Below are 17290 nucleotides of genomic sequence, written 5' to 3'. Positions count from 1 at the left end.
GCCCGCACCCAGCCCCCTCCCCAAGTCCTCTGCACACGAGCAGCCTTGGTCCACCTTGGGGCAGCCGTCGTTGGCATCACCCGTAACCATCGGCTGCCCTCTACTCCTGTCTCCAAGCCCTGGCAGAAGTATGGGTGTTCCGCACTGCTTCCGGGGCTCTTTCCCGGTCCCAGCCCCCGGGCCGCCCCGAATGGCTCCTCTTCGAGCTTGCGTTCCCAGACCTAAGTGGATCCCCAAAGTTGCTAACATCCCTGCGCTTCATGTAACATCGCGGCCCACGGTAGTCTCCTAACTCCCCCCTCACCCTCAAGGTATACTTGCCCTCTCCCGGTCTTCCAAGCGTGTGCGACAGCTCTAATTATCTCCGGCCCCCGTGCAGCCTTAGGACCCCACCTCTTACCCCCTCCCCGCTTCCTGCCCGCCTGTGCTCGGTCTTCCTTGCTCCGTGCGGCCCTTTCTCTGGGCGCGGGAAGTGGGATACACCGGCGGAGGCGCCTCTTCTCGGCGCAGAGAGGAAAAGGGGCGACTAAGGAGGGAGGGTGGCTGCTGCGGCACGCTGGGGAGCAATGCGCTCGCGCCCGCTTCCCGGGCCTGGGCCAGGGCGGGATCTCTTCCGGCACCTCCTGGTGCGAAGAGTCGGGACTGCGACCCTCATCAACCGCCTGAACTTTCCCCACCCCCAGCCTGTGATTGGGTGCAGTATCTGGGGTCTCTAGGCTTGGGTGACAAAAAATATTGGGGGTAGCATTTAGAGTTTACTCTCCTCCCTGGTTTGGGCCAGGCGACTGCTGCCTTCCGCCCCCCGCCTCCCAGTTTTCCCGACTCCGACCCTCGCCTCTAACCCGTTTCCTGCTTCTGCCGACCACATTGTTTTCCTGGATGTGTCCCGTGCCGAGCAGGCTTTTTCCTGCAGATCTCCCCCCGCCAACATTTTGCTGCCAAGAGAAGCTAGTAACCAAAAACAAAACAACGGGGAGGAGGGGCGGGAGGGGAAGAAAAGTTGTGCCCGGGTGGCTTGTCCCTCCCTGGCTTTGATCCCTTTGATGTCCAGGGAGTTCCCCCACCGGGGGTCAGGGGCTGCGTCGGAGGCAGGGCAGAGAGGGCTCCCTCGGGCTGGCCATTGCCTAGCGCTGGCAGGGTTCGGGAGGCCGTTGAGGTGCCGCAGTCCCCGCCTGGAGCCCGGCGTTCCCGCTGCAGTCCCCACCCGAAGCCAGCGCAGGCGGCTGCTCCGAAGTGTTTTCTTTCAGCCTTAAAACAAAATCCGGAGGGAGCTTCCTTCCTCCCCACCTCGCCGCGCCTTACTCTCCCGGCCAGGCGGCGTTTGGAAGAGATGAATGGGCCGGGGCCGAGCTGGGTACGTCGTACCCTACCCCACCCCCGATGCGATTAGGATCTGCGCGGAGGCTGATAGCCCCCTCCCCTTTTCCCTGCATTTACAGGCAAGTGAACCGGAGCAAACGACTTCCGATCCAGTCCGCGCTGCTGCGGCTCCCGTTTGGGATTTGATTTGCAGCATCTTCGAGCCTGTGCAACAAAAAACCGCGAAGCACGCCCAGCCCTCCCCCGGCACCCCGATACGCACCCACTCCCTCCCGGGCACACAGCTGGGTGCGTCCACACCCCCGCACCCCCACACCATGTTGTGCGGAAGGACTTGCACTCCCCGCCTGTGTCGTTGATGTCAGACCCCAGGCCAGCCTCCGGGCGCTGCAGTTCTCCCGGCTAATGCTGAGCCTGCGGCTCGGGCTCTAACACAGGATACAGCCGCCGCCGCGCCCGGCCCCAGCGTCCACCGTCTGCATGTGCCGGTGCTAGCCGCCTGCCCTTCCCGCAGCCCGCGCTCCCCGGAGCGCTGGAGACCACCGTGGGGGGCCCCTTCTGCCCTTGGGAGAAACGGTCTTGGAGGTATTGATTTCGGTGGTTGGATTTTTCCCGTGGATCTATCAATTCACATTTCGAATTTGGAAGAAAGAAGGAAAACATGACGTCTCCAGCCAAATTCAAAAAGGATAAGGAGATCATAGCAGAGTACGATACTCAGGTCAAAGGTAAGCGCTTGGAAAAATAGCATAATGCATATGATCTGTGGACCATTGAGGCATGTATTTCCACCCTGATTTGCAAGGCGGTTCATTTCTTTGGGTGGAGCATGTGGGGGCAGGCTGACCCCAGAGGTGGTTTCATAGGTGGGTCGGAGCCTCTGAGGGGTGGACTGTGCCAGGGGCTACAGACTCGGGAAAGAGATCTTAGGAGTGGGCTTAAGGGTTTGTCCCTGTAGGGCTGGCCATTATTTTGTCAGCCCTTGCCCCCAGGCTGGGTAGGGTGGGGGGAGGGGCAGGAGGTTCTTGGAGAGAGAAAGGCCACAATTTGCTCCTGGTTGTCTGGGTCAGGTTTCCTTGAAGGACAGCTGAAATCTGACAGGTGTTAGGGAATTTATTCCAGAGGCTGAAGAGGAGTCCAGGCAGAGAAAGGCAACCTTGAGAAGGCGTACCTTTTGGAGAGCTGTGGAAGAGGCGGGGTTTTTTCTGATGCACTGTATCCAAACATTACATTTGCTATGGCATCAGACTAAGAAAGTCTGGAGCCACCTTGGATGCACCTTGTACCTGCCTGGTTTCTAGTCACTCTACATTCAGCCAGGGATCAGAGAACAGAAATAATAAGGTCACACACACCCGTTCTCCACCCTCACCTAAACCTGAATGGAGTTGAGATGTTAGGGTTGCTGGGTGGTGCTGATTCTGAAGGATGGGAAGACGTAATTGTTTAATCCTTCTGCATTGTCAACCTCTGCTCCAGAATACATGCTTTGAATGGCCCACTTACCTCTCTGCAAAAATGTGAAGGGTAAAGCAAATTGTGGATATGGAGAAACCAGGGGACCTGTGTGTACATCTAGTCGACTGCCTGATTTGGCGTGGGAATCAGAGCACCTTCCCCAGATAGCCCTTTTTTAACCAGCAATTCCCATAGGAGAGGTTCCCTCCTGTTTAAGAGCCCCAGCATGTGTTTGTGCCTAGGCACTGTTCCTTCCTGGTCAGTGACTGGGAAGAGCCATGTGGCTCTAGTCCATTGAGACCTCAGCTGGGGAGTGGGAGAGGTGGGTGGCCTTGAATGTTACACCACATGGTTGGAGCTCTGGGTTTTCCTTTGTTTCAGAGAACAGAGGGAGGGGCCCCTCCTTTCCCTGCACCAATGCAAGGAGACTTTTTCCTATCATGAGGACTTGGGAAGAGCCATGTCTCCCCTCTAATGATTGCCTGGGGTGGGGGTAGGAATAGAGTTTGAAATGGGCAGCTGCCTTATCTCTTGGAAGGTTGGAAGGTTGGAAGGTAGTTTGAAGTCCCCATTGTGCCTGTGGTATCTTTCTAATGTCATCAACTTGGTCAATGCTGGAGGTACCCTGAGAGACCCTCTATCCACTTGGCTGCAAATATTGGTGGGTTTATTACAGAAGATGGGGGAGTTGGCTGATTGATAGCTTCAGTTGAACTGGGATTGAGAGAGGTGTGGTAGTGAGGTATAATTGAGGTCTTGGCCTCTTGTCACTGTTCATAATCCAGGCCTCTTTTTGTAAACAATAAGCCACAGGCCTTCATGTCCTGTCCAGATGTACTGCATTCTTCTCCTGGAATCCCCCCTGTAGTTTTAACCAGATATTGTCATTCGTTCTTTCTTTTTTCTTTTCTTTTCTTTTCTTTTTTTTTTTTTTTAACATATCCTATTAACTATTGCGAGAGGGAGCATAAATAACTTTGACTTTTCCAGATTTCTCTCCAGAAGCATGCCATTTAACTAAGGCGCAAAGTGATTTTACATATTTATTTTCTGTAAGGTTCAGGGCTGATAGGTGTCAATAGAACTGGATCAGTCTATTCCTTATTGGTGAGGGATTTCTCACTGGTGTCTCAAAATTAAACACTTTGTGTATTTACAAACATTGCTCATTGAGATGATGTAATGAAGTTGGCTACTTGGGATTTCTCTTCTTACCTTGTCACGAGCATGGGACCGTTTGCTCTGATGTTTTTCCATTGACACTACTCATAGATTTTACAGTGGCCGAGCATGGTGTCTTACTCAGAAGGTGCACGAAAAATATTTATGGAACTGATTTGAATAGTTTAGTCCCTCATTTTATAGCTGAGAAGAGTACAGAGAAATCAAGAGGCTTGTCCAAGGTCACACAGCTAGGTGGTGGTAGATCTGAAACTAGAAACAGGCTACCGAATCCCAATTCTTTATTCTATTCTCTTCTTATTTTCTATGAAACATCCTCTGACCAGAGTAGGGAAAAAAAATATCCTTAAGAAGACAAAATTTGTCAATGAATAATAGTAGTAATAATGATAATAATAGATTACATTTTGGGTGCTCATTATGTTCCAGCCTTCTCAAGTCTCAAGTGCTTTATAAGAATTGTCTCCTTTAATCCTCACATCAACCCTGGAGGTAGATATTATTTCATCCTCTATTTGCTGCATGAAGAAACTGGCTTAGTGAGAATAACAAGCCCTCCCAAGGTCGCCCAGCAGCTTGACTCCATTCCTTTATTCATCAACTATTTACTGAACGCCTTCTATATGTTCTGGGAGTGGCAGTGTAGTAGTCAACAAGACAAAGTCCCCTCCCTCATGGAGCTTACATTCTGAAACCCGTGCTCGCCATGGAAAAAAGAGCATAGAACTTAGAGACAAAGGACCTGAGTTCTGAGTTGGCTCTGCTCCCCCATTAGCTGGAAGCCCTTGTCAGAATTATTATGACTTTCAGCTTTTTATGTGTTATCTAGGACTCATAGTGCTGTCATTCTTACTTCTCTTGCAGATGCCAAGATAAAAAAAGAATTTTGCTATTTTGGTCTGGTGGTTAAGAGTACAAGTTTTTGACTCTAACGGATTCAGGTTTAAATCTCTATTTTGCCTTGCACTTTGGGCCAGTTACATGACTTGTCTGAGCCTCAATTTCCTAACCTGGAAAATAGGCAAAGTAATTTGCATTTCCAAAGGTAGTCGTAAGGATTCAATGAGAAAGTATATAAAAATCACTTAGCATAGTATCTAACACTAGTAAGTGCTCAAACATAAAACAGGGTGCTCCTCTGTTGGCGAACCTTCCCTTTTGCTGAATTGGCTGACCTGCATTGCCTGTCTGCTCCCAAAGCACCAGCTGTTAAGTGATAGGAAACAAGTCTAGGAATGAACCTTGAGTTCTAGTAAGTTCCTCCAGTAGTAGCGAAAAGTATCTTGGGCCAGGTTACTTAAACCCATTAGACTTGTATAATGGACAAGTAAACTGTCTAATCATTGGCCACTGTTCTCAATGTCTCTGACCAGAGTCCTGGGTCCCACTTTTCAGTCAGAATGGTTTGAATCAAGTGGACTCTAAATGGACTTTGTGGGATGCTTTCTATTCTGTGGTTTTTGCCTTTCCTTTAAACCACCTGCTTGCATGTGCCCTGAAGGACTTCTGAGGCTGCAGCCCCAAACCCTACCCCAGTGTGGTTTTATGAGGGGCGTGCCTCCTTAGTCAACTTGCCTTGTAGCCGCGTTCTTAAAAACCATCATTGTTTCTGGTTTGTGGGTGTTCAGATTCCTTTGAAAGTTCATGCCTCTCAATGTCTGACTCGAGAGCAATAATATTCCTAGTGCTTTACATGGCTCTTTCCAATTTATGAAGCTCTTTCATATACATTAATCTCTGGAAATTCTCAACAACCATGGTTCAGATTCATGGTCATAACCTGAGGCCCCTTGGCCTCTAGCCTGTTAGCTTTTTTGGGGGGATTGGAGCAGTGAAAGACTAGGTAAGGTGGGTGGTTACCAGAGGCAATAATCTAGCTGGTATTTGGATGGGTTCACAGCACTGCATACTGGTCCAGCGATTGCCTTGTCCTATTCGAGGCCCCCTTTCCTTTACCCTCTCCATACCTTGAGTTTTTACAGTACCTTAGAAAGCTTGAGATTAACAGTTCATGCAAATTTTCCAGGAGGAATCATCTGAAACAGAGTGGCACTGTGTGCTGAGCAGTCAAATTCTCTTTCTTGAGAACATTAGGGGTCTTGTCTTTTTTTTTTTTTTTTTTAAATAATGTCTTAGAAGAACAGTGTGTGTGTGTACCACAGAGCTGAGAAGTGAAATTTTGTGATTTCCATCTGCGGCATTTTGATAGAAAAGCCTCAGGCCTTTGCCTGGAACAGTTTAACCCTTTCAGGACCCTTTCAGAGCAGGGGATGAAATTTAAAACTCTAGACACATTGTATGTGCACATGGACTTGGGAATGTCGATTGCTGATATTTAAACAACTTATTCCCCTGGGAGGTCTAAGCGGTTCGGTGCTTCACTCATGCCAACAAAGGTCTTCTTTGAAGCTTCTTTCCTCCCAGCCCCTGCTTCCCAAGGGGGCTTTGAATATAATCAGTTTGTGAAAAGCTGCAGTAAAACATCTCGTTGGAATCCCCAAGCAGATGCTATCGTCTTCTTGAGAATGATTGAAGGCTTTGCTTCCCTTGCTCTGGGAAAATAGGACTCTGCAGTCAGGTGAACTCCTAGAAGAAAATGATTCCTTGGAAAAATTCAAGTATTCTGTATCACAGTCAAAGGAGCCTGGAGGAAGGTGGTAGGCAAGGAACTGGGGATGCTGTGTGATGTGCAAAGCAGCAATGGTTAGAAACAGTGTTCTGACGAGTCCTCAGGTTTCCCAGGTTTAGGCATTCTCTTGGGAAATGAGAACAGAAATTTCCTTTGGAGAAGTTCATCAGGTAGTTATGGCCACATTGCCATGTACCACACAGGTCAAAAGCCTGGAGAAGCCCTGATCATTTCTCTGCTGTGAAGTTTGCAGTCTCACCTGGCCCTGATAGGTAGGGGTCCACATTCTTTGAAAATCAGCAGGTGCCTAGCCCTTGACTCATGAAGTCCCACTGTTCACTCTAGATTCACTAGGCTGCCAGGGCACCTGTAGAGTTCTTCCGGAAAGGTTTACGCCATAGGAATTGTCCTTACCTTACACCCTAGACCTCTGAGGGCTTCATTAGGAAAATATTATGTCATGTTGCAGGGGAAAAGTTGGTATGTGGATGTCTACCTGTAATAAAATTCACTTTTAACCTGGTATCAGTTATAGACTTGGCTTTTTGGGGAATCTGAGACAGTTACCTGAGAAGTTGTTTGATTTAAATATAAATAATGAGAGTACTTAAAACGTTTTTAAAAATGACAAAATAACACCTTTACTGATTTTACAGTAATGTATAGGCACTCTCATCTCTCTCTTTAATTTTAAAATACACATCACATAAAATTTACCACTTTAACCATTCTTAAGTATACAGTTAGGTGAACAGTCACATTGTTGTGCAGTTACCATTACCATCTATCCAGAGTACTCTTCATCTTGCAAAGGTGAAACTCTGTACCCATTAAACAGTATTCTTGTCTTCCCCATATCTCTGTTTGGCTGCTCTAGGTGCCTCATATAAGTGGAATCATACAATATTTGTCCTATTGTGACTGGCTAATTTCTTCAAGGTTTATCCATGTTGTAGCATTTGTCAGAGTTTCCTTCCTTTTTTAAGGCCTATGTATAGGACCATTTTGTTTATCCACTCATCTGTGGGTGGACACTTGGGTTGCTTCCACCTTTCTCAAATAATGCTGCTATGAACATTGGTGTATCCTATTTTTTAAAAAAATGCCCTCTACATCAAAGTTGCACAAGCCTGTATATACATTTCCATATAATCACCTGTCTTGATAAATTTTTTTAGAGCTAAGACTTAATATATACATTTATATTTTCACTTTATGAATATGCATTTATGTTCATAATATGAGCATTATATATTAATAACAATTTTATACTTTAATAATTACATGAATTACTAAACTTACTGTATTTTTAACAGCCTTATTGAGATTTAATTGACATAAAATGAACGGCACATGTTTAAGGAATCTATTTGATAAGTTTTGAGATATGTTTTACCCTTTTGAAACCATTATATCAAGTGAACATAACCATCACTATCAAAAATCTATTCATTATAATGTGTTAATAAATAAGTAATATAATAACCACATTACAGAAGTGACATTAGCTTAAAAATAAGTAAAAGCCAGGTATTCCCAAGTTCTAAAAAGTAACAAGTAATGATCCGCACTACCCTGGTTGGTTCCTGGAAAATTTGTTTAACCTTAGTGAATAAAGGCAGTCTCCCGGGGAAGTTGGGTTCATAATTGTGTCTTAGCCATTACTGTGTGTTTAGCGGGGAAGGCATAGGATAGGGGGAGGAAGAAAAGAAAAAAAACCTTGGACATGTTAGGAGTTGAGGAGTGACAGTGTCTGTTTTCCTATAGACCTTACTGAACCAGTCCCTAGGGCCTCATGCCTCTTCTGAGGGGGTAACAAGTGAGCCAGATGCCAAGGCGGAGGGGCTGGGGGCTCCCATGTTCAATATGCTCAGAATGTTATGAATATGGCTTCTTTCCTCTAATGATTAATTCCTTAGCACCTGCTGAATAGAGACCAACTTCTCAAGTGAACATTAACTTAGTTCTCAGTCTTCGTCTCAATTTTATCATTTTAACTATATTTCTGATTTTACTTTAAGAGGACTGGAAGTCTCTCTGGACTATTTGCCATTCGTTAAACACATATACTGTTAGCTAACATTTTGCTGTTTGTTTGGGTCTTACCATGTACTAGGCATTATGCTAAATATTCTACATAGATTATTTTCTATTCCTTATACCAACTCCAGGAGGAATTATTGCTATTATCCCATTTTGCTGATGAAGAAAGTGGCGGGTAGGAGATTCAGTGACTTGTCCCAGGGCAGCAGTTGGTGAATGCTGGAATAAGAATTAGAACCTTGCCTGTCGCCAGAGTCCGAGTTCTGAGCGCTGTTTGTGGAATACCCCTTTCTCCCTGCCCAGCCTTGCATCTCCACCTACTGAAATCTCACCCTTCCAGTAAAACCAACTTTTCTTGGATGCCTTCCTCGGTCACTCTGACCAGAAATGACCCTTCTCTCTAGTTCACTCACAGCACTATGGCATTGGTTTTGTACTGCCTTATGATTTAAATGTTTGTCTTTCAATTCTTCTCTCTTCTACTGGACTTCTGGTAGGAATGTTTCGAGGCTGTGTAATGCAATGTAAAGAACGTAGACAAGCTGTGGAACCAGCTCTCTCTGCCTTGCTAGTGGCGTGCCATGACCGTCTAGTGGTTAGTGCTCTGCATGGTGGAACCAGCCCTCAGTTGGAATCTTGTCAACATCACCTTCTTGTTCTATGGCTTTGCCCAAATTACTCAATTTGTCTTCCAAGCTTCTTCTTCTGTGACATAAAGATAACAAGACCTACCTTACTGGTTTATTGCGAACGTGTGTAAAATGCTAGCTCAGTGTATGGCAAATATTAAATGCTAAGGAAGTAGCTCTTATTATGGGGTTTCTTCAGATAGGAAACATGTCTAGAACAGTGTTGTCGCCTAAATGGTGGCTCTTAGTAAAAATATACTGGCTGTAATGATGAATGCATAAATGAATGACCTGGACTACTACAAATAATTTTTTTAGAAATAGTTTCTTAATTTGATCTGGACAATATATCTTACACAATACCACCAAAATGATGTAAAAACAAGCATACTATTCCGCTAAGGTCATACTATAAAAGTCTGTTTATATCCATCACTTCCCACTTACCTTGCTCACATTACATCACAAAGATGAATTGCCTCCAGTTTCCTAACTATATTATGTTATTTTACACTTCATGCTTTATCTATGCTGTGTCCTCTCTTTGGAATGGGTCATTTTCCTTGAATCTGGAAAACACTTATTCATCCTTTAAAACAAAGCCCAGATTCTTCCACCTCTAGGAAGTCTTCCTTGATTTCCCCTGCTCCCTGCACAGTTACCCTGTGCAGATCCCAGGCAGGATTCCTCTGCATCTCCCTTTGCTTTACAGAATTAATCCATGTACCCTCAGCGTCTCCTCACAGAGTGTCCTTGTGCTTACTTGTGTTATTGTACTCATCCTATTACATTTTCATTTACATCTCTTTATTTACAACTCACTGAGCACCTTGGGGACAGAACTGTCTTTTATTCATTTCCATGTGTCCAGCTTCTGGCACATAGTAAGTACTAAAATGCTTATAATTGAATGTAAATGTTTTCTGAATTGAGGTTGGATGTGACAGTGCCACGATGCCATACTTCTGCATTTCTCCCTCTATTCCAGTGAAAAGGCTTCTCCTTATGTTAATGTTATTTGAAATTCAAAGTAGATCAAACATTGTGAATATTATCACTACATAAGGAGTGGTACAAACTATATAGCACATGGAGGCTCCCCAGTGGGGGTTGATTTTCTTATTTACTATCCCACTGCTTTCTTTAGAATCCATGCCCTAGATCTATACTTGGGTCGATCAGATTTCTTCAGTCAAAGCTCATTCCTTGGAAACCAAGAAAAATATTAACTCTGGAATTCCAAAGAGTTTCCTGTAATTGAAGTAAAACTCATTTTACATTTGTCCAGGATTTATTCATCATTTAAAACAGATATTCAAAGTCTAAAGTTGAATAAGTTTAGGTCTGTTTTGACTGGAAATTAAAATAGAGTTGACCTGGAAAAGGAACTGTCGTGACACTTTTTTGAAGCATGGATTTGGAGAGAGCTATTGCCTTGTTAGAAGCAGATGCACGCTGTATGGTAAATGGAGAGGAAACATCCAAAGGGACAAACTGGAAAACTTTTCTCTCTGGTTTTTCAAGTCATTTGGTATTGAGTAGCCTTGACCTTATTTGTACATTGTGAATGAATGGTTCTGAACTTGAAATATATATTGGCGGGGAAGGAAATACAGCTGGGAAGTGTGCCTCTGTGGGTATTTTAGGATGCCATCTGTTAGGGAGAAGGCAAAGTCTTTTTTTTTTTTAATCTTTTTTCTACAAATGCACTAATTAGTGGGCAGGCGATTTGAAAGGTATTGTGTGTCTGTGGCCATACCACCCTGAACGCGCCTGATCTCGCCCGGAAGGCATTGTGAAAGTTGGGACCTTGTCTTTGCTGTCTGAACGCAGATCCTGCATTTCGAATCCCAGCATGGTGGGCAGGGTTTGAGTGCTTCTCCCTGGAGAAGGTGACCTCACCAGCCACGGATGGCTGGGTGGCCAGGGCACCACAGGTAGACAAAGCACAGATAACAAAGGGACCCAAGAGCATGAGCTGGCTAAGACATGACATGCCCTAAGCTTTAGGAAATACATCCTGTTTCTAAAGAGATGGCAACAATTTCTCCGAATATTTAAACTTAGAGATCTGTTCTCTTTTTCCATAAGTCTTTTTTTTATATATACGTATGTATGTATATATGTATTTATCGTTGGGGGTGGATATTGGGCCGGATCTTGTCAGATGCTGCTCATTAAGGGAGCTTCTTGATTGGCGTACCTATTTTGGAGCAATATTTCCTTTGGGCCATAGCAAATTGAACTACAGGGTTCTACACAGACAGAATGATTCCAAGGAAAAGAGTGCTAGATTTGGAGGCAGAAAGCTTGGGTTCTAGTTTGGCTTTGCCTTCACTACTGTGATTTGGGGGGACCTCATCTGTAAAACTGGGACAACGATTTTTAGTCTTGGCTAATATGGACGATGATGGCTAGCATTTATTGGGTGTTTCTTATGTCTGGCTCTGTTTTAAGCACTTCGTGTATGAATCTCTCAACAGCCCTATGAGGTAGCTACTATTATTATCCCCATTTTACAGATGAAGCACAGGTTTAATAACTTACTCCAAAACACACAGCTAGTGAGTGATGAAGACAGAGAATGAACCCAAGCCGACTTAACACTGTTGTGAGGCTCGGATGAAAGAATTCGTTTGAAAGGCCTTTGAAACTAGGAAATGCTATACATATTTAGTGATTGTTCTCATTTCCTATTATCTTGTTGCAAAAAGGAGTTAAAGTGGTGTTCTCAGTATCATCGTGGTACAAACCTACCCGACCTGCCTATGGTTTGGTTTTCTCATCTAGAAAATTAGGGATTAAATTAGAAATTTTCTAAGATCCTTCTTGCTTTCATGGGTCACGTTTTTTGTTTATTGAAGATACTGAAGATGACGATTTTGCTCCTATTGAGCAGGCACGCTTGTAAGTACAAAAAGTGTTATATTCTTTGAAGGACACTTTCCAGTTCCAGGGCTTGACATGTCTGTGTGGCTGCTGCCTACTTCCGGAGGGTAGGCTCCAGGTGGTGGCAGAGTGGCAGTTGGCTTGGAAAGTGACCTTGGTTAGGTGTCACTATCTGCTAGGAGGAGGTGCCTCACATTTGGAAAAAACAAGGGGAGGGATAGTTACTTACTGGGCCTAGGGGTGGACTTGTGACTGGATTACTAGGGACAGTCTGCTTTCATCAGGTTAAATATATTAAACCTTGGACCTCAGAGATTTACAGAGTGAGAAAATAACCTGCTGTTACTGTGTGTACGGTTTTCCTCCTCTGCCTTGGTGGGCTAGAGGCAAAATAGACATTTATGTTGATGTATGCAGTGCTTGAATTCAAAAGAAAAAGAAAAAGTTGGGTTATTGTCTTTAATTAAAATTAAAGAAGTAAGGAAGTGGGAGGCTTTTAATCCCTGACATCTGGGCTGGGACAAACTAGGGGGAGGTGGTGTGGGTATGGAACCCTCTTAGGGTTTATCTAGACATCTGGGCTGTGGGGGAAGTGACAGGATGTAGAATGGCCTCTCGGCTGTTATATTCCTTTTCATATGTTAAGTCCTTTGTCAACTCAGGGGTTTCTTTGTGGATGGAGATGAGACATGATGTAATCTGGAGTTGAAATGTTTTCATGTTTATGTTTGTTTTCTTTTAACCTAATGAATAGGCTAAGTAACAATCTGTTGTTTTAAAATGAGTACTATTGATAATAATGACAGCTCATATTTTTATCATTACAGCATTTAAAAAATATCATTCATAGGGAGGGATGGAGAACTGTAGGGTAATGGATGACTGGCTGTGTAATGTTTGACAATTCCTTCCACCTTTGGGATTCTCAGCTAGAATGTAGAAAGATAGATTACTAGTTCCTTGCTTCAAATGACCAAAAAATGGTTATCATAAAGTAAGTTGTCATATCAAGTTTACATATGGATTATTGTCCTGAGGGAAAGATAGAAATTAGAGGAGAGATACTATAGGTTCTTCCTACTCATCTCTCCTACTCCTGGTTTAAGGTTTCATCTTTAAACGACATTAGTAGGCTTTGTATTTTAGACATCATTGGAGTCAATTGTGCTTTATCTCTTGATCTCTTATTTATTCAGTGATTTGTGGTGATGTAAGTTATCTCAACTCTGCTGTCAGCAATTTGAAACGAAACATTGAAGCATTTTGGGTAGATGATATCTGTTGCTTTGATTAATGAGGTTCTCGATCTGGATATTTTAACCAGTAACAACACAATTTTAAAACATCTAGTGCTCCTTAAGACATCAGTAGCGCTCTCACTGCAAAAGCCTGAAACCGACTTGTGCCAGTTATTTCCTTCTAAGAGTCAGTGTGTGTGCGTGTGTGTGTGTGTGTGTGTGAACTTTCTTGTGCTCCTTTGGCCAGAGAGCAGGACCGCCAATCGAGAAATGCCAGCTCTTCTGGATTCGGCAGCAAAAAGAGTTAATCATTATCTAGGCAAAAACAGAAACCTCCCAAGTTTTTAACCTTCTGTTGCCTCCAATTTCCTCACCCCTCCTAGAAGAAAAAAGCACTTGTAGGTACGAGTGCGCACACACACACACACACACACACACTCACAAAACTTAATGTAAAATGATCTCATGTTTATGAGAGCTGGAATTACTTGGGAGGGCTCCTTGTGTTCTGGAGGCTCAGTGGGCATGATGTGAAAGCGGGGTTATTTGGTCTGTGGAGATTGCAGATAAGAGAGTGATATGTAATTGAGTAAGAATTTGAAAAATTATCCGATAACATTAGGAGCAGCAAAGCACCCGCTTGTGCTTTTTTTTTTTTTTTAAATGCTTGAGAAGTATTTGGAGGAGGAGGAGGAGTGAGGAACTAGCATTGTTTTCTGGGCGTGGAAACCCCCTCCCTATCCCAGGAACCAAATGTTTGCCCAGGCAGAGAGAGCGAAATCTCTGAGAGACCCCGACAGATCATTTAGTACATTCTTCTGCCCCCTGGGCAATTCTTCAGTCTAATCATTTCCGTCAGCTCCCCTTTAAAATCCTTTCCAGAAGAATATACCACAGCCTACCTTCCCCTCTTGTTCCAGTGACCCAAACTATAATTGGTCAATTCCTTCATTTGCAGAGCTTGAAATAGGATAAAAAAGGAGGCCTGGTGAATCGAACTCAAGTTTTTTCCTGCTGCCACCACACTTTCTGTACAGGCCTTTGCTTCACTTGGGTTCTCAATGGTTCAGGGAGGGAACGAGGAGGTTATTGATGGAAACTTTAAGGTGTGGCTTCATGGCTGTGTATTGTTCTTCCCAGTCCCCTCCTCTCCTTACTGTCACCAGTGTTGGGACACTTTGTATTGAACAAGAAAATCATGAGCTGATTTCAGTTCGGCACCCATTTATTTAGCACCTCTGTGTGCTTGGCATTGTGCTAGGTTGTGGGCATATAGAGCAAAATAACAAGGTTTTGGCTTTCAAGGAGCTTCAGTCTATTAAAAGGGATAGACAGATAACACAGTTACAGTGGTAGGACCACAGCAGAGGGTTGCAGCAGGCCCAGTGGATGAGAGGGATGTTAGGCCCAGTCTGACAATGTTGACAAGTCTGGTTGAGGAGGAAGATGGTGATTGGCACCTTGTATAGAGCACTTAGCAATCTGTAAAGTACCTTTCTAGTTTTTTTTTATCTCATTTAATTTCAAAATAGTACTACAACAGGGCAAGGTGATTTCATCCTTTTTTAAAAAAAATTTTTTTTGAGATTATGTATTCATATGCAGTTGTAAGAAATAATATAGAGAGATTGTGTAAAACTTTTATTAGTGTCTCAAGTTAACTTGCAAGTTTCCTTTCAAGGATATTATGTAAGTGGAATCATTACATAATATGATTATGTAGCCTTTTAGGACTGGCTTTTTTTTGACTCAGCATAGTTCTTGAGATTCATCCAGGTTGTTGTGTGTATTACTGTTTGTTCTTTTTTGTTGCTGAATAGTATTCCATGGTATGGACGTACCATAGTGTGTTAGCTATTTATCCATTGAAGGACAGCTGGGTTATTTCCAGTTTTGAGCTGTTATGAATAAAGCTTCTATGAACATTCATGTACAGATTTTTGTGTGAATAGGTATTTTTTAAGAAGTGGAGGTAATTTATTTTTAAATGGCAATATTGTGGATTAGAAGTTAGAAAACCTAGGTTTTGCTTCTCACTAGGAAGTGGTATCTTCTGCCTACGTCCCAGGGTTGTGGTATAAGTATACTGAAATAATATATGATAATGAATGTTATAAACAATAATAGAATATAAACATGCATAAATGGGACAAGATGCCATTTCACTGTGTTAGGTCTTTAAGCTCTGAGAGAATATGAGCTGGAATCTTATCTAGAGCAAGTAGTTCTTGAATTGCAATCTTGAGAGCTCTTTTAGGTTGTCTTTTTCTTATTATGGATGTGTAGGTGTTTCCTATATATTCTGGTTATTTACCCTTTCTTGATAATATGGGTTGCAAATAAATTCTTCCAGAGTTGCCTTACCTTTCCACTTTTTATCGGATTCTTTGACACAAGGAATTTTGAATTTTAATATACTCAAATGTGTCTAGCTTTTCCTTTATTGTGTATACTTATTTAAATACACACAAACATCTTTTGATATCCTGGAAATCATAAGAATATTCTCCTATAATTTTCTTTTAAAGGTTTTAAACTTTGGCTTCTGACATATCTGCCTTGAATAAATGAGGAATTTATTTTTGTGAATGGTGCGAGGTAGGGATCTAACTTTATTTTAATTTAATATGGTTAACCATTTGTTCTAGTTCTACTTATTGAGAGGGTTCAACTTTCCTGACCCCCACTGATTTGTAATGTCACATTTGAACATGTATCCAGTTTTCACACGTTTGTGGGCAAGATGACTGACCTTCCAACATGCTGCAGTGCCGTTAACACTGCCACTTGGGATATGTATCGGGGGCAGCTGGTGAGGCGGCAAATGATTGTTCCCTTCCTGAGCGGGCAGTACTAGATTGCCACCACAGCTCCAACCAGAAAGTTCTGCTTTTATGTTTACTATATTGAGTGTCCACCTAAGATTTTATTTGAAGAACTTACACTTAAATATTTTTTAAAGGTTTAAAAACTAGAATTTAAAAAAAAGTTTTAGAAAGTTCTTCAGAGATAGCCAGGAGTCTGGCTTGTCTTGGTTTTGACACAAAGGGTAAGCCATGTAGAAGTTAGGACCCAGTAGTGAGTGAGGACTGTTTGTCAAAATTAAATAAATACATCATTTTGTGATTGTCAGTGGTTCCTAATATATCACCTGTTCCATGAGTAATTCTGTAGGTTCCATGAGAGATTTAGAGTTGTCAGGAGTCTAGTCCATATCCTCTATGATCCCGTAAACCAGTAGAGAAAAACAGCCAATGAATACGAAAAGGAATTAAAAAAATAATTTAACCCACAGCAATAGAAGAAATGACATCAGCCAGGAGATGACTGAAAATGAGTAGTGTTGATAAGAACTTGAGGAATGTAGAGATGGGAGAGGTGTGGGCCAGAATGAATAAGACCTTGACTTACGGAGTAGGACTTGGCTAGCTGAGTAGGAGGAAAGAACAGAGGCAGTGTGTGCGCTTCCCTCAGTGGTGTTCCCACAGCCCCCACCGTGCTCACCACTCCTGCATCACTTCCTACTCTGTAATACAATGATGGTCTTATCCACCCTCACCCCCACCCCAGACCCCTTCCCCGCCAGACACACACTCCCTTCCAGAAAGGCGCTTGTGAGTTCTTTGAGGGTGGGCAGCCTTTCGTTTCCACATTCCCAGCATCCAGCACCATGTTTGCATGTGGTTGGCACCCAGTAAATGTTTGCTGAGTGAGTAGACCCTGGCTGGAGCAAAGAAGTCAGACGGAGGCGTAAGATCGGACTGGATGGTTTTTGATGATCTTGAAGGTCAGCCAGAGTCTGGCTCTGTACCGAGGCAGCGCAGAACAATGGAAGCAGTCTGAGCTGAAGAGCGGCGCGATGAAGTCGTGTTTCAGAGAGACTCCCCGGTTGCCCCGGGCTG

General features: G+C 43.5%; 1 protein-coding gene across 5 annotated transcripts in view; it reads left to right on the top strand.

Moving 5' to 3' along the window:
* Positions 1-17290, top strand: part of SRGAP2 (SLIT-ROBO Rho GTPase activating protein 2) — a 224639-nt gene that overhangs the window by 547 nt on the left and 206802 nt on the right. For all 5 annotated transcript variants that reach the window (XM_015597851.2, XM_006922833.3, XM_015597850.2 and 2 more), the window contains exon 2: positions 1440-2048. In XM_015597851.2, coding sequence (XP_015453337.1) covers positions 1982-2048 — 67 coding nt within the window. In that variant the 5' untranslated portion in view covers positions 1440-1981. The remainder of the gene's footprint in view (positions 1-1439; positions 2049-17290) is intronic.

Source organism: Pteropus alecto, unplaced genomic scaffold, assembly GCF_000325575.1.
Source record: "Pteropus alecto unplaced genomic scaffold, ASM32557v1 scaffold359, whole genome shotgun sequence".
Taxonomy (NCBI): domain Eukaryota; kingdom Metazoa; phylum Chordata; class Mammalia; order Chiroptera; family Pteropodidae; genus Pteropus; species Pteropus alecto.
The sequence above is the reverse complement of the archived record's forward strand: the minus strand, read 5'-3'. Positions and strand labels throughout refer to the sequence as shown.